The sequence below is a fragment of the Pomacea canaliculata genome, linkage group LG13, assembly GCF_003073045.1.
Source record: "Pomacea canaliculata isolate SZHN2017 linkage group LG13, ASM307304v1, whole genome shotgun sequence".
Taxonomy (NCBI): Eukaryota; Metazoa; Mollusca; class Gastropoda; order Architaenioglossa; family Ampullariidae; genus Pomacea; species Pomacea canaliculata.
In genome coordinates this window covers 2,962,013-2,980,290 of record NC_037602.1, presented here as the reverse complement: position 1 = coordinate 2,980,290, position 18,278 = coordinate 2,962,013, and the positions used below count along the sequence as shown (strand labels likewise).

The 18,278-nt window shown below is 41.8% G+C and overlaps 1 protein-coding gene across 1 annotated transcript in view; it reads right to left on the bottom strand.

Moving 5' to 3' along the window:
* Positions 1–18,278, bottom strand: part of LOC112554215 (small conductance calcium-activated potassium channel protein 2-like) — a 77,360-nt gene that overhangs the window by 30,994 nt on the left and 28,088 nt on the right. Inside the window, 1 exon segment of the mRNA XM_025221882.1 lies at positions 4,872–5,290. Within this exon segment, the coding sequence (XP_025077667.1) occupies positions 4,872–5,290 (419 nt within the window).

Genomic DNA, 18,278 nt, shown 5'->3' with positions numbered 1-18,278 from the left:
CCTATCATTTCACAGTAAAAGGAGTTTCATAAGACTCCTGGTCATGCTCAACACATCTGAGACCACAGGACCCTTCTTTATTGTGTAATGATGGCGATAAATATTTTAAATAAATATATCATTCAAAGTGTTTCGGGAAAAAAACAAGATTCTAGAATTGGAGACAACTTCACTTTACAAATAATAGAATGAATGAAAACATACTGCTCGTGTTTGCCTGCTAGAGATTCTTCAGGCTACAGTGTAAAATTTATTCCCTCAAACTAAATAAAAGTCTCGCGGGACAGGAAACATAAAACATCATTAGTGTGATTGCACGCATATGGCGGTAAACAGAGCTCATCCATTCTTGGCATTCTATGGACTGCAAAACTTCCTGAGGTTAGATATCAGCTAATCAAAAATTATTTATTATTGTCTATTTAAAAGCTTTTTTCTTCTAAATTGCCTCTTTAAATTAATTTGCAGCTCTTTCGTTTCCTGCGCGTGTGTGTGTCACAGAGAGAGAGAGAATGTGAAAGAAAGAAGACTGATAATTAGACAGTCAAACAAGAAAATTAATAAAAAAAAACACTTTTCTCTGATGGAAAAAAAGAAGAAGAAATGAGAAGAGAGAGATAACGGTGGTGAAAACATGTTAAACGAGGAGCTTAAAATAAGCAGCAGCAAAAAAACTAAATGTTCAGAGAAAGTAATTTTTGTTAACCGTCGTCATCGAGGACCTGTCCAGTTTGATGAATGCACGGCGATAGTGATCAATCGCTAACAATCTGCAGTGTCATCACCAGGATGATATAACCGCCATAAATCACACAGCTCTGTGGGCCTTGACCATCAAGTGCCGACAACCGAGTGCATGTTGTAGTAGTCGTAGCCTCCCGACAGATCGTCGAGAACAGAAAACAGAACCTCCACCACCATCGACTGACATCTCGATACACGCCAACGGAAAGCGACCACGTGATTTACATTTTTTGTAAAAGAAAAAGAAAATTGGGTTTTTCCTCCTTGACTTTAAGAGTGTGAAGTAAACATAATCCCAACACGAAGGTAGGTGTGGGCTGGTTTATTAACAGCACCTCTCTCTTGGCACTCCTCCTCCCGTGTGTTGCTCCTTATCTTGGATTCCTGACATACTTCAGTCTGTCTCTTGTAGTAGTTGAGCTGTGTTCTTGAAATCACGATACAATAAGTTCATTAGTCTCTGTCTTGTATTCCTCATATTGGTATTTTGGAGTACTGAAAGATCATCGATATATTGGAGTCCTTAAAACAATAAAGTTAATTTGTATAAATCTTGAATTTATTTTTTTAAAAATTATTATTCTTAGCATCGAACTCCAGTTACCCATATGTTAGCTCTTTTTTTTTATCTTAAGAAGCCAGACATAGTTTCATGAGTTTACATATCGGGAGTAGCAATTTGTGTCTGTATCTTGGTATTCATGATATTTCGTTCACTGCAAGTAAAATCACAATGTGTAAGAGTACAGCCGTTGTGTATTTCAGTTTGTCCATATTTGGAAACATGCAAGTGTTATAGCAATTAGGTCTTGAAATATGAATTAACTATTGCTCACGACTGAAATCCCCAGTTTTTTTTAAACAACTACGAAATGATTAAAAATGAAAGCAAACCCAACAAAAAAACCGTTTAACTTCCTTAATTGAGCTTGTCCTTTCCCTTGTATACCTATGTACCCGCCTGTGTTGACACAGAAGCGGATGTCCCAGACCAGTGACAGAATGACAGCAGAATCACTACAGCAAACAAAAATGGCGACTTTCCTATTGCAGCCAAGATCTCGAGAAGATGAGCTTTTTTAATTAACGGAAGCCTATGAAATTTTCCTATCATTCCAGCCTTTTGTTCTGTTGTCACCATGAATGTTCGTTTGTCATCTATCGTCTTTCATCGCTCTGCACACAATGTTCTTGTCATCGTCCGGTTCTTCAAAGGGAAGGGAGAGCGGCAAAGAGAAAGAGAGAGCGTGGGAGTAAAAGAAGTAAAAAAATAACAGAGAGTGAAGGGTAGGAAACACCCACACGATCGCCGATGGGCTTTGCCAATGTTGCTTGCAGAGGGAGGCTCTTACAACAGCGAGAGAGAGAGGCTGCTGCTGATGCTCTCTTCGCGCCATCTTGCGGCCTAGCGAGCTGTGCTCTCACGTGCCAAAGTGTGGGACCCAGGTGCGAAGTGCGAAAAGGCACGAGGCCTTCAAGGACAAAAGATGACGATGTTACAAACTGATGGCTGGTAAACAATGGCAGGAGCCCCACCGTCAGTCTTCCAACAGCGCTCCCTCCGGCCTTCCTTTCCAGCGGGTGTCCAAGAAACAAGTGGCACAAGTAGGCGTTGGATTCGCTCTGACAAGGTCGTGCACCCGGCCCCTCCCATAAACCCTCCAACTTGCTACCCCTCCAGACAAGAACTCAAGCCGTAGGCGAGGATAGATTACAAAACAAAGAGAAAATGTTTTGCGACATTACAAAGTTACAGCTCTTTCACAGGGAAGATAAGAAGGTAATGCTATCTGTCGACCTGTCATTATCTCCCCGCAGCTGACGGTTTAAAAAGTCTGTTAAATGGCTGGCAGGGAAGCCGTTACGGCAATGACGTCACAACGGGCACGGCAGCTCCAGAAAACGACTTGTCCGGGGTTCACAGGAATGCTGACTTGGCGAGTGTAAAATGTTACGACCTGGCGTTCACACCGACAGTAAATCACAAAACTGCAGCTGGAGAACGACAGGAAAAATGAAAGCAGTAATAAACCTGCCTGTATCAGTTTACACAAATGGACTCAACGAGCCAAAGAAAAATCACGAGGCTCACAAACCAATCCAGCATCTGAATATTTACAACCAATCCAATTTTGCTGTCAAGATTTTTTAAAAATCATAAGAACTAAATAACCTTTGCCAAACATTATTTTTCAGCTTTTTATGACATGCGATCAGAAAAACTTCGGTTTATCTCACGAGGATAAGAATGTAAAATATATTAAACTTGACTGAAGCCGTTGGGTTTAAAAATTTTGAAGTTAGAGTAATGACCCGGATGTAGTCATGGAAACATGTCAGTGGTAGTACAACCAACTTGAACAAGAGTTCAATGTGACAGAAGGTATGTCTGCCAGGGATGCAGCTGCAGAAAGTTCTGCCAGATATTTCCTAATGGCATCTAAATTTCACCAATGGCGGAGGGATGCTCGACACGAGAGGGCGCTGCCGCTCCAGCGGTCTAATTTGTGATGGGCGAGCACGTGCGGTGCGCTGACACAAGGCTCGTGGGACTGCAACCTGCTGTAGACAGGAACATTCATCTGTCATTGTGATCTAGCCCTTCTTCTCCTTCCTGTTAGCTACACAAGCAAGTGTTTACGGCGCCATTTTTGAGTCACGTGATAGAAGTGATGGACCTCACTAACGAGCGGTGCTGGTGCGATGTAAACCGTGTTTCTTTAGGGTCTGGTAAATTGAAGGCGATAGGATTTTGTCCCCAACCCCACAAAAAACAAATCTTTCCGTTGAATGCTCGTGCAATTCAAAGCTAATTATTATGCTAAACATTTGTTGCATGGACATGAGATATAAAATTTTGAATACGAATTCAGAGCATTTTTCGACATGCAAATTTCGTCAAACATGCTTAGAAAAATGTTAACACTTTGTCAGGACTGTATCTTTGTAAGAAACGGTCTTCTTAGCTAGAAAAAAATTAAATAAAGGTAGAGAGTATCACGTGGATGTTAAGCCCAGATGTGCATTCTTTGGAGCTTCACCACCGGGCTGACCTAACTGGAGCATGGCGTTAAGGAGAGTTGAGAAAACAATTCTGAAAATAAATTATATTTTCTGTCTGCTCTTCTCGACAAATCTCCCTCTAATCCTCTTTCATGCTGTCATGTTAGGGAATTACTCACAACATTAAAGAAATCATTGTTGACAGCCCAGTACTTCAAACACGACATGTTGCGCCCCTGCACGTGTCTTCACCGCCAAGCGCACTGAGCTCCCTGTAACCTGCACAAATGTGCTGCAAACTTTTTACTGTTATTATCTTTTGCCAGTGATTCGCGAGGAAGTGCTCAATAGCTCACATGTGAAAAAACAAGTCCTTCTAAGCCTGACAGAAGAGTTTCATTTCCCTCCTAGAATGCGGCAGGGATTTCTTGGATCAGAAAAACCATGTGACTAGATTCCACGCCTATACCCACCCTCTCAGTAGGGTGCCGGGAACTTCATGTTGAGAACCACTTTCCCTTAGAGTGGAGGAGAATTTTAATCAGTTTTTTTTTCTTTAGAGGAGATAGGGACCCAATTCTAAGACATCGCAAGGTTTTCATGAGTCTCTGAGTCTCATACCAGAAGTCCGTGCCCCTAAATACAGAATTTGCACTGTGTGCAAAAAACCGCTGGTGCTAATAAAACAAATAATATACTTCTTACATCGCTGTACGCACTCAGATAAATGGGAGGACATGTCATCAACTTGTTAAAAAGAATACTGCAAGATTAGTAAAATAAAAGAAATAAACTATAAAAAAAAATCACATTGGCCAGATGTCGTGATGGGCTATCACCGACCTGTGATGCCATTGAGATCGCAAGGGACGAACAAACGAGCTGCTACATAAATGTTTCTAGAATAAATGGCCCATTAATTTGCAGACATAAGCGAGCAAGGTGTACTTAAAGATTAATGTCCTGTATTTCTGTTCGCATTCGTCCTGTTTTATAGAACACATCTCCAGAAAAAAGAGGCATCGTAAGGTCCTTTCTTCCCCCATAAACTCCCCTTTCTTTCCTTTCTTTCTTCTTTTCACGGCTTTTCCTAAACCTTCCCAGTACGACGACCAATGTCTTACCGTTCGCAGGCTCGCAACAACCATCCGGCGATGATCCACAAAGTCAGCATGAAGACCAGGAGCACGGTGCCCGGGCAGATGGTCATCAGCGTCTTCAGCACGAACTTGGTGTCGAAGTGGATGCGGTTCAGCGCCCCGATGCTGCGTGACGAGGCGTCGGTGAAGAGCCTGCTGTGCAGCAGCATCACACGGCAGATGAGGTACAAGCGCAGGAACATGGGGATGGACAGAAGGACGTCCACGGACACCACACGCGCGACGGACGCCTTGTCCTCCGCTTTGATCACCGTCCACTCGAAGGTGAAGTTGCCAGGGATCGGGTGGATGGCGCAGATGAGAATCTCCACGAACAGCTGGATCATGCGCCGCCACGAGATGGCGATGCGCCAGTCCTCCACGCAGTTGTCCACCGCGAACAGCTGCAAAGGGACGCAACTGGGTGTCAGCGGCATGTTAAACCTGCAGCTGTGCAAAAATGGGTTACATTTGAACATCAATACAGCTGCACCTGAGGTATCTACTGGGATGTTGGCTGTAGCATTTTATGGATATGAGGCTCAACTATAACCTAAATAAGAAGCGGGCTTGGGTGGGAGAATGAATAAATTCAAAAAAAGGAAACGGTGTTTGACAACGAGTGATAGGCAAGGATCACAAGTTCAAATGCAACAAAATCGGAATATCTTACTGATAAGAAAAACGATTTTTCACATGTCTATACAAATAAACCTAACTGAAAAGCTGCTGCCGCTTGGCCTGTACATTATTTATTACTGTTTGTGGTCAAGAAAGATATTGAAATAAGAGTCCCTTAGTTCAGTCTAGCTAGCCTACAGGGACCATTAACTTTACGATGATAACAAAGCCTCTAAGATGGTCCAGTAAAGTGGAAGGTCATGCTGTGAAGAACCCATCTGAGAATGCAGGATGTTCTTCACGATATGCAGCTAAGTATGGTGAACACAGAAACACCATGCACACAACATGAACACAAAGCCATTTCCCGAGTCAAGCCATGCTACTGGGACACACCATGGCCACCGGATGCTGCCATCAACAGCCAGCTGCTGTAGAGAAGCAGGACAAGCAGCCAAGCAACACTTGTATCCTACGGACACACTCACGTACGTACTTACCTAGGGACAGCAGACGAAATAACAGAAATAAATCACATCCACAGATTAAATGTTTACACACATGTCGTGTCTGGTCTTCAAAGTATACCATCTACTTCCGAATAATGCCTAACCCTCTAAAGACAAGAGCTATCTGGTGGACTAACTGACCCGTTGTTGTTAAACGGCCAATAGAGATCGAAGTGACAAACACATCTACAGTTCTAACTTAAACTTCTGTGACATTCACTCGTCTATGGAACATTTGTAGTGATTAAACTTTCTAAATGTCAGACGACCCCCTTATCAAGCAGTCAAAATGAAGTGGCTTTGTTGTAGTTGACTTTCCGAAGTAGGAGGAAATTACAGAATTTTTTTTTTGCAAAAGCAAGCGAACTTTTATTTAGACTGAATTAAGTCTGTAGTATAGTCATGAGAAAACGGTCAGTGTATAGAAACTTATCTTTTGAAATGTCTAGACTGACTACATTTGTTGGGTGTCATCAAGACCCTCTGTTGTACCTTTATTGTAGTTGATTTTCCCGAGTATTACAGAATGTCTTTTGTTGTTGTTTTTTGAAAATAGTCAAAGGCTTTCAAACTGTTAACAATATTTAAACTTAATTAAGTGCTGTAGTACTTACAAGACCAACGAACATTAAAGGCAAAGCTTAGCGAGAAATTAAAATTAAAACTTACATTTTATGGCATAAGACTTGTTACATTTTCACTGGTTGTTAAATTAATTCAAGAAAGCTTAAACTAGTGTGTCTTTGTTTAGTCTAAAGATTGCTAGTGCCCCCCCCCCCATAGCCTGCCTCTCTCCCATTATCCTCCTCCTCCCCGTTTTGCGTGTGAGCCATAAACTGCAGTCTCAGCGCACTTCCGGTCTGCCGGAACTTTACGACTCGGGAACGGAATGGAGGACTTGAGGCCTCATTGACGTGTCCACACGACTAGAACAATCTAGCATCGCCGGCATCTGATGCACGTGCAGTCTGCGCATGTCAGCTCCGGGTCTTTCTAAATAGCTGCCGGTCATGTTCGGAATGACAAAAATATCATTTCATCATCAACAAAAACAAAAAGAACCCTTGAAAGCAGTTGGTTCATTTTTAAGAGGCGAAGTAAAGCTGCTAAAAATGTTCTTGTGAGTAAATAATCCGTGAAGCAGGCGCCATGCCGTGCAAGGGCTATTCTGAGAATAAATAACACTGATAGGGAAGTACCCCACCCAGGTGGAAATGACTTAAAAGCATAACACACAAGCGCGTCCAAGACAAAATAAACACTTCCTGTCCCATTGACCGACGGGAAGAAAGCAAATTGCGCTAAAAATAGAGTTGGTCGATGTGGCCATGGAGGGAGTTCTTCAGGGATCAATAGACATGTAGGCGAACGACCGTGCTTTACATTGAACCTGTCGGATCGAAAACAATAAAAGACAAAAAAAAAAAAAAAAAGAGCAATTGAGAAATATTCTTACTTGCTCTAAATATGCACGTGCAAACAAAGGGACATCAATTACTTCTCTTTATGATTTTCCCGGATGTGTATCATAGAATGTACATACCCTTAACAGGCAAAAAATGGAGATTATTTTTCTTCCTGCTTAGAGATCAATAAACATTTTTACTAAAAGAAAAAGGATTATTATGTTCCTATGAATGTAACCTTAACTACAGAACACTAAAGGCCAAGCTGTGCTTTGTTTACATGTTTATAAAAACTGTTGCTGTGCAACCTCCTAGAATATGAGTTTACTGTACAATATTACATGAGTGCTTGAACCAGAGCATATAATTAATAAACAATATGATTGCAACGCGAAAGAAAGGTTCTGTGGTCTGGAAAGACAACTTCTACATGCCAACAATAGACTGGATGAATAAATGCGAGGAGAATGGTCAGCAGCACTGCAAACATGTGGACAGGAATTCTGGCGGCAAAGACGGATACATCCAAAGAAAAACGACAAAGTTGCTGGACAAGCTGTGGAGAACTGGTGGATTTTGAGGGAGGATGAGGAAACACTGTCAGTTTGCAGGAAGGAAGGAACAAAAGGGATGCGTTTCGGGGCGAAGCCGGAAAGTGGGAGGGACGACAAAGATGATGGACACAAAAAAGCAGTCCAGCGGATGAATTGTGTGTGTGATGACATGGTCTTAAGCCAGTTGACGATTCTATTAACAACTAAGACAACGAAATATATAAACATGGATAAGTTTGCGGATACAAGGGTGTGAGCGTGGATAGTCGAACTATTGGCGAAAACAATCAGCTTTCAACCTGTCATGGGCAATGATCCTAGAGAACTACATACCGTGTTTCCCCCAAAGACCTAACCAGAAAATAACTTACAATGATTTTGGGATATTCGTGATACAAGCCCCATCCCATATTTAAACCTAAGATCGTCAACCAGACGGACAGATTTCTTTATGAAAAACGACAAACATCAAGAATTATAAAATGATGACATTGCTATCTAAATAAATAGCTTCATGAGTGAGTGATGTTTCAAAAGATAATGACATGACTGTATTACAATAAATTCAGATTTTGTACTTGAATTAATGTAGATTTTTGTACAGGGAAAGATAAACCCTAATACCTTTTTTGGAAAAGTTATAAGACCATGTCTTATTTTTCGGGAAGCACGGTATCTAGGTTTCTCTTCCTCATTGACTATTCTTCTAAGATGTTTAACAGCTCTCTTAACTTCCAGGGTTAATCTCTACTAACCAACATCCGTATTCTCAATTAACAGGCATACTTTCCTCTAAAAGGTTCATTTTCTATGGAGATATAAGTTTGCATGAACGACTAATCCGTAAAAACATACATGGAGTCCTTCGGTTCTGCATGGCGCTTCCTACTCCATGATGTCACGAAATATTTTTTAATTAATAATAGTTTTTGTTTAGGTCCCCTGTCTGTGACATATCACAATAAACTGATCTTAATTGTCCTCTCTGTGACATCATGCAGTAAACCTTATAGTTAATATCATCCGGAATCATGATGGCTAGCTAGAATATTCCATCCTACACTAAGACTTGGAGTCTCCGGCATCGTGTAATAAGATTTCATGACATCCTGCGTGAGCTCATGCTAAGCCTCTCTGAAATAAAGGCGGGAGGGAAGGAAGGAAGGAAGGTAATCAAATATGCACAGGTTCTCGTCTTTAACAGGGAGGGAGGGAGGGTTGGTCTCTACTGAACTAGAGGGGAAGGCTCAAGCCTTGCGACCGGGGAACACTGGTGTGAACTGTGGTTCTGGTGTTTACAGTACCTCCGTCCCAGCTTCCTAAAAAAAAAACACAACACAGAGCATCCAGATTAGCTAGCTCCATCACCAGTCACAACACAGAGCATCCATATTAGCACTAGCCTCGTGACCAGTCACAACATTCATGCAGACAAAAACTTCAGTAAAAGATACGGTAGATAAATAATAACCAGAACATTAAAATCTGAATAATCCAAACAACCAATAATAGCACACGTAATTAACACAAGTAGGCCCAGTGTGCATTGCGGCATCAAGTACAGAACGACAGAAAAAGGTTGTGCAAACATTGTCAGTAACCATGGAGACAACTGTACAGACGCCACACGTTTATTTTCACTGGCATTCAGGGTGGAAGCAAGCCGAGCTGTGCGAGACTCTAGGCGCAGGTTAGCACGACGCAGCAGCTAGTACAACATCCACGCATGCGCAGTGGAGCACTGTTAGCACGTGACGCTGTGTTGGGGGTTAGTTAGTACACCGCTTGCGCTAACGCCGAGGGTTAAGTTAACGAGGGTCGTTATCGCTGTCGGCAACGCTGTTCGTTATTGTACACCGAGTACAGCAAGCGAGCGTGACAGCTGTAACTGCTGTGTGTATATGATATCAGTGGGTTAATGACCAACAGTCACTCAAAATGTCACCAAAATGTCACTCACATGGCCCTGTCATAGACAGAAAATGAAACAACGTCAATCTACAAGTCTGTTTATCAAAACTCACTTTAAACAGGATTAATACTATCGAAACTCCAAACAAAGGATACAAACACATTCAACATAAATAAACACATAATTGTAAACTAAACTAACTCATCAATTAGGAGCATTTCTGCTGCTTGTTAGTTTGCGAGTCTGTTGACGTGAATAGTTGCTCACATCTTTGTGTTCATAATGAGGGAGGAAACATAATGTTGTATTTACATTAAAAAAAAAATAAACAAAGGAATTGCGAGGAAAAGTATAAGATTTTTTTCTCTTCTAATAACAGACTTAGAAGAAAAGAAGACAAGACGAGCGGAGAATCGAATTGCATGCTAATCAACACTCCGCCTGAAAGGCTTCGACTAATCGAAGATAAAAGGCTGTTGATGAGGTTTGTGATGGTTAATATGATCAAAACCTCTGTTTACACTGTAAGCTGATCCTGAGGAATCCCTATGAAGGCATGAAAGATAAATCTGAGAGAGAAAACAGAGAGATAGTGAGACAACAGAGAAAGGAAAAATCAGAGAGTGAGACAGAACACAGAGAGAGAGACCGCGAGTAAGAAGTGCGAAGTGGTGAGGAGAAAGAGTAGAATAAATAGTAATAAAGTTGACATATCGCGCTTTAACCATTAAAGACAGGCTCAAAGTGATTTGCACAAAGTATACAGACATAGTAATTAATAATAAATAATAAAAATAATAATAATAATGACGAATCTTAAAGCAACAAGTTCATTGAGTTCTCCGTAGTGTAGAATTGCTGAGAGGGTGAGGTCTGCACTCTTGCCGTTGAGTGGAATCTTCGAGAAGTCAATAAAGTTGTCGTTTGAAAAGTAATTGAAAGTTATTATGTCATTTTTATGGAGGCTAAACTGGTGATTTTTGATGCAGTGGCCTAACTTTCGCAAAAATCTACACCATTCTTGTCACAACATCATGCTAATGGTCATTAAAACTTATGTTCCTGGAGATGCGCAATGTCCGCCAGCAGACCTAGACCTGCCTTCACGAAACTTTTAATGGCTAAACTTCCCAACATGAACCAATCGCAGATCAGTTTAGAATGGATGCTGCTGATGAACGGATATAAAATATAAGTGATTGCAAGATGGCGCAGATGTAGCAGTAGAAATAAAATCATCCCCTAAAAGGTGCAGTGGCGAAGATACAGACATCAGTCCAGGAACAAAGGCAATTGCTTGACAGACACTGAGAGCAATATAGACACAAACAGGCAAATAACACAAAGTAACGGAAAGCAGTCACCTCTAGCCAGTTAGACGGTGGACAATCAAGATGGTTTGGGGTTTGGGACCAGGAGGAAGAAAGAAATAGTCTAGTATCTGGCTTGTCGGTCGTTTCTCGATGGAGGGAAGAAAGGGAGTAAATGGGTTCTGTCTCTCTCTCCCTCCCTGTCTTCCAATTAGCTCAACCTCTCCAGCCTGCAAGAGGCAAGGGCAGGGAAAGGACCTCAGCATGGACAGAGGGACGAGAACGCGGTGTACGGGCTTCTAGATGACAGAGCCAGTCACGTGCATATAATGACCCGTGTAGTCAGAATACTACAAGGGATACAGTTCGAGCAATGTTCGGTTGAACTGAATCACTATCTCTGCCACATGTACTTATGATAAAAGAAGTTGTAAGACAGTAACATCTCAATAAATTTCCAGCAGGTAAACCAATTTGTATAGGCCTACCCTGAATAAACAAGTCCAGGGTTTGAAAGGCTACCCAGCTCAGGTTTGGAAGAAGTTAAATAAATGTTCTCCGTGAATACGAGCCTAGGAGAGAAGTAACAGACGTTTACATTGCCTCCACCCCATATTTCATTTTATTTATGGGTACGAAGTTCCAAGACAAGTGTCAAAACATTGGCATTTTCACTGGAGATGTTTCCAGCTTTTGCTAAATGTTCTGCAGTCCTTTTCACCATCTCACTAGTGATGAGAATATTTATGGGAGCCCGGGATATGAACATCCCAGTGCAGTGAGGTTTGTTTCAGGCACCGAGGACTCATTATGGGCCCGCTGCAATCCCCCGTCAGCGTGGAATAAAGTAGACCTTAAGGTCTCAATAAGGGTCCTTTAGGGAACAACAAAAAATCTTTTGAAGGCCATGTCTTTGTTTTAATATAGTTGCTATAGCCTTCAGGACTGCTTTGTAAACCACTGAAGACAAACCACTGTCGTGAAGACAATGATGGGACGTGGATTGTTAAAAAAAATTTACTCTTCGTAGCAGAGTCCACGCAGGTCGAACATGTGGAACAGATGATAATCGCGATCCAGACGACTACGCTGCATATTCTCCCTTCGTTCTCTCTCCCAGTGCCCTCGGTTGCTTGCCAAACCTCCCGCCGGATGAATGTCAAAGCCTAATGTCAGGAGGGCCCCGTATCCGGTACCACAAGCAGTAAGGAGAACATCAACGCCTACCCCACAACTGAATGGTAACGAAACCATATTTTTTCCCTGAGTAACACTGCGGCATCTCATTGCGAAACCTCCTTGCTTTGTAGAGTCTACTGACAAACCGTCTAAATAATATTGAGATCGTCTTGGACTTGATGAGCATCTTCAAAGAAAATTAGGTAACCTGGGTGGTCAATGGAGAAAATATAAGAGTTGTAGACGTGGAGTATTGGCTTTGCTTTTAAGAAAGAAAATGTAGTTATTGTAGAAATAAAGGATAAACACGCACACGCACCCTGGCAAGATTAAAAAAATCAGCAGAGAGGCTCTGGATGCAAGCGGAGAGTTAGCGACAACATATTGTTGTACAAATCTTATTGTCAAATGATATTGTTGCTCATAAATACTCAATCTTTATCAAAACTTGTAGACAGAGTGGTACAAGTGCAAGTACTGGGAGAATAAGAGAGAGATGGTGAGTGGGTGGTGGTAGTGGGTAGTTGTTAGCTAGCATGATATTGTCATATTACCCATTTGTTCCGAATGATTTTTGATTCTCCGGTTTCGCTTTCCGAGGTCGTCCGCCAAAAGCAACAAAAACAACTTTTTGTTAATAGAATAATGGCAAATACTTCCAGGACCACTGCTCTCCCTCTTCGAGTCCCTGAGGGACAAGTAGGATTTTGTTTCCGGCATCACATGACATTCAAAACATTCATTTAAATTAAAAATAAGGTAAAGTAATGAATAATCACACAATATCATTTACAAGCAGTGAGTCTGCTAATGTGTTGAGTTTGTACGTGTGTGAGAGAGAGCTAAGGGTGCTGAAAGCAACGATGTAGAGGCTAATATCAAGCGATTATGTTCTTACCTACGACTAAGTGCCTGTGTGTGCAAGTCTGGCTTAAGATTTAAAATAACTCGCGCAAAGAAAGTTTCTTTTTGTTCAGACATTATTACTTTCGAATTTTGCTCTAAGAGCACATCAAGCATCACCAAAAACGAACTGAGAGTAAGAAGAAAGAGTTCATGGCCTCCAACAAGCAGCAGACGTGTTTGGACGACGGAAATAATAACAACACCACGCGCACGTTAACATCAGTCAACTAGAACTTAGTCAGCTGACAGCTCACGTACGCGAGGATAGATGAAACTTTAAGTAGATGTGTTGCTGTTACTGACACGATTGACAATAACCGGTAAACTTGTGTCACTCGACAGTTTATTGACATTATTGACCATCTTGACAAAGGTCAGACAACGCACGACAAACGTGTTTACAAATGACAAACGTGTTTCCCCTCTGAGTTTGTAGCCGAATTATGAAAAGAGAAAACGACAGACTGTATGAACAACATAAACACAGTATTGAAATCTTTATAATTCGTACCACCAATCACTATCTCTGATTCACCTTCACATCCATCTCTACCAACTAAAAGAAAGACTGTCAATGAAAGTTGTCAGGACATAAAAACATTAAATAACAAGAATAATAATTCTCCAGCTGCGTCATAAATCATCAGGGAGCTCTCAAGTTACAGTCGTCCCTACCAACCCATCGAAATGAAAGCCTGCAGTCCTGTAGTTGCAGCTTTTGTAATCAGACGACCGTCCTGTGACGGCAATTTGCCGGTCGGGTAGAATTACCCGCTCGTATTCCCTTTATCGAGTTGACTTTAAAAAGGTTGTACTTGGCCAATAAGCGCAATAACCCTTTTTTGTTGTTGATGTTCAGTTTGTTTTGTTGTTGTTTTTGACCAGAAAATAGATGCCAAGCGCAGCTTAGAATAGTTTTAGAACTGGGCCAAAGTACTGGTTAGAGTGCGTGTGCTTGTAAATATGTGTGGGTGTGAATATATATATATGTGTGTGCGCCTTCGTGTGAGCGCGTGGACACACAAAGTGATGGGTCAAGAGTGTGGTCAATGGGTGGAGGTGGGATGACTGTCGAAGACTTGCCGGGTGGTCTGCATACAACTGGCGTCTTTGATGTCCAACGGCACTTAACTGTGTGGGCGAGTCGGGAGGAGGGCGAGTCGGGAGGAGGGCGTGTGGAGGACGTGAAGAGTTAACGGCCAAGCTCGGGGCACGTGGGCGGCGGAGTGTTTATTTTGTGTCGAGGCCTTAACTCTCGACACGCTGTTTCCGGAAGAAAAATTATACCTTCAAAACGAACGGCCATCCCTGCTATCTCAGTGTGGCGGTGGCATTGACCCTTGACCTTACCCTTTTGCACCGATTTCGATCTGGCTTTTCAATAAAGGATGACATGCCTGTGCACACAGACAGAGAGAGAGAGCCACGCGTACACACTCCCATACGCAGAGACAGGCATGCAAGAATAAACATGCACGCGCGCGCGTTCGATGACGCACGTAAGGGAGTAGAAAGAAAATCACGTGCTGAGTAGAGTACACTTCACAGACTGAACAACTAAACAAATTATCACAGCTTAATGTGCATATTATTACATTGTACTAATAGACCTGAACAGTTATTTAAGGACCCAGACACACACAAACCTAATATACAGTGAGTACAATCACATCGCAAAACTATATAAGCAATTAACTCGATCATTAGACGGTGGCCGAGCTAATTGCATAATTAAGTCAATCAGAAATGTTGCCGGGAAAATTGCCCTGCGACCCTCGAAATTAAGTGTCGGTATTATTGTGCTCAAATTTGTGTCTTATTTTTGTTTTGTCTTGTTTCTCTCTGTGCACTCACAGTATCAGTGGCTCTCCGGGGAACAATACTCGTCGGTATCCCGCTATCGGCAGAAGAGGTTCGTCGGATCCAGGACCGGAAATGAAAGGGCTTATCCTCGCTTGCTTCCCAGAGGCAGAAGGGAGATAAGTGAGGCGACAGCTATATGGAGAAGGTGGCGCTTGGCTGCTTTTGCTGTTAAGGGCTTTGGAACATGGTCACAAAAGTGTCAGTAAAATGTCAGAAAAACAACCAAGTTTTGAACCAGTTTGTTAGTGGAGGACAAGTTGCTGCAGCTCTCTGACAAGGTGATGACATCTGATTGCAGGTGACACAAGCTGAGAACTTGTTATCGTGCAGTTCTGTCCTAGATGAGTCTAGAAATGTCACACCTTACAGCCTCTCTTTTGTTTCGACTGTCAGAAATTGTTTTTTTAAAGATATCTTGAGGACTGTCCTCGTCTGGCAGGAAGTCAGTTTGTAGTCAACAAAGTTACACCAGACAGCAAGTCACACAATAGCTGAGAAAAACCAGTAGTTTATCACTAGCTGGATGGCAAACTCAAACCATCTGCCACTGGCTTCAATCTGACAGTTTAGCTGACTGCTAGCTCATAGCTAAATGTCGTGCACCTGGCCCCAGGCTGTTTAATGGACAGAATTTCAATAACCGTTCATTCCGCGAAAAGGATTATGCGACAGTCCTGACCACTTACACAAACAAGTCCTCCTATTACCAAAAGCACAGACAAGACACTTTTTATTTATGCCAAATATTCTTTTACTTTAAGCGAATCCTTGCACATGTGTCGTATTATCAAACCGTCTATGTTATATTTCATTACATCGTTTGGCTTTTACTTTGCATTATTGTACTTTGTACTTATTGTGAACAGCTCCTTCAGGGTTAGTGCTTGAATAAACAGGATATTCATCAGTAAGTAGTTCAGAAACAGCAGGACATTCCTCCGATGAGTTCTTCAGAAACAACATGACTTTCCTCCAAAGAGTCTCCTCAGCTGTTCACTGCTCACTACACAGACCCTCTCCACAAGGTGTCGCCTCGCACCATAGTCTGGGCTTCGTATGCAACCCTTACCACGACAACCACTGCATGGACAACATCCAGCGCCGTTCCTGACCTCTGTATCTACTTTCCCAAAGCTTCCCGGATGTAGCCCTGGCTCCACCATTACTCAACATCAGAGCAGACAGCAAGATGAAAATCGGAGAATTACATTAAGTTTATTGTTTTATGTCTTTGGGGGATAGTTTAACTATACTTTTTATTTATACTCTCTACCACCACTCACGTCCTTTTTTAACTTTGCATTGCAATTTATCTTTTAAATTCTATCAGTATCATTCGTATTTTCCTCATAAATAATGACATTTACATTTTTGTTTTAATGTTTGATTGTACAGTGATTGTACTCTTGACAAATCTTTTTCCAGAACAGAGATGATTCATGACTTGAACTCGAAAAGAAACACTTACCTCGGGGTAGCCTTGGGGCTTTCTTTTTTTCGTTTTATTCACAATCTTGGATTTTTGTTTTCTATTTCCTCTCATCTCATTGTGAAGAGTAACATCACACCATGCATCTTTGGAAGTGTACACCCTCCATGAGGAGTGGTGTGTGCTGCCAAGTCCAGGCTCTGTGAGTGGCACGAGTCCGCCTCGGGGATAAAGAGAGATGACAGAAGCTGCTTGCATTGCTGACACAACAAGCCTCAGGTCGAGATGAACATTAACAGAGATGAAGGCTGCTGCAACTGCTTTTAACTTTTAGCACTCGGCTTGGTTTCCTTGGATACTTGAGCATCCATTGGAATGTCTTTGAAATCTCCCGCTCCTACTGGTAACAGTGAACCACTCGTACTATTAACATTTTATTTTAGTTTTTCTTTTACCAGTGGGGATGACGTGGCTGGTGGTAGGACGTTCTGGTGGTGGTTGCAATCGTAGTAATAATCACCATCAGTGATAGTTGCAATAACATCACAAGCTTTTTCTTGTCCTCTTTATTAAACCGTTCTGTTTTATTCATCCCTTTCCTGATTTTTTATTTCTTCTTTAGCTGAGTAAACTTTACAAATTACCGGAAACCTGTAAACGAAGAAAAAGTGAAGAAAGATTGCAAATCATTGCTCTCATTTTCTTTACAATGACACGGGCATGATGGACACACCATCAGCGTTTGCCGAGGTTCATCGAGGGATTTTCCTATGTTGAAGGCTCTTGAGTCGTGTTTGGAATAGTAAAATCTTTCTCCTCTTTCATGTGCAAATAGGATGTGCAAAAAAGTCAGAGAGGAGCACTGAAGACACCATGCATGCTCTCATGCTGGCAATGTCTGTCGCGCCAAGGATCGACATCAGCAAGCCACCGGCTCCTGAGTCTTGCCAACCCACTTCAAAAAGCATGCTTCTCTTGTGCAGACGTAAACAAGACACTCGGGAAATTTCACTCTGACCTTTGGATCCGCGCTAAAATAATACACATACAATAATGTTATATGTTATATGTTCAAAAGTGGTCCAAAGCAATTTTTACTTGTTATTTTTACTTGACACTTGTTGCCAGGGCCAAATGTTTTGTCATGTCCAGATAGTGACAGTCTTCCCTTCTGAAGTAAAGTTTTGTTTTATTTTTATAATTTACTCCCCCGCCTCGTCTAGAGCTAAATGTCGCATGTGTCAAGGTCTTTCATAGACGACATTAATTTTCTGTGTAAAGCACTTAGCCATTCTATCAACAACTTTTTTCCACCTGGTCAGTGAGCTTGTTTGTCTGGCGGGAAAGTTCAGAGGTCAACATATTCACGTTAATAATGGAAGAGATCAATAAGCCACTTTGGAAAAATTCCAGAGAATTTTCGAGGGAAATAAAGAGATGAGTAGTAATGATTATAGTGTTTTTGATATGCTAGGTCTCTGATAGTCCTTTCTTTAGCTGCTTGTTTATGTAAAATGTTGTTCACCGTCACTCATATCAGTGTTTAGAGAATTCCCGGCACTGATACAGACCGAGAGAATTAAAAAGGACAGCTTCACAAAGAACACTTAATTCTCCTGGTGTGCAGACGTCAACAGCTGCACGTGACTGTGATAGCCGAGACCTAAACAGAAAAAAACAGCGATCGAAGTTTGCCGAGATTC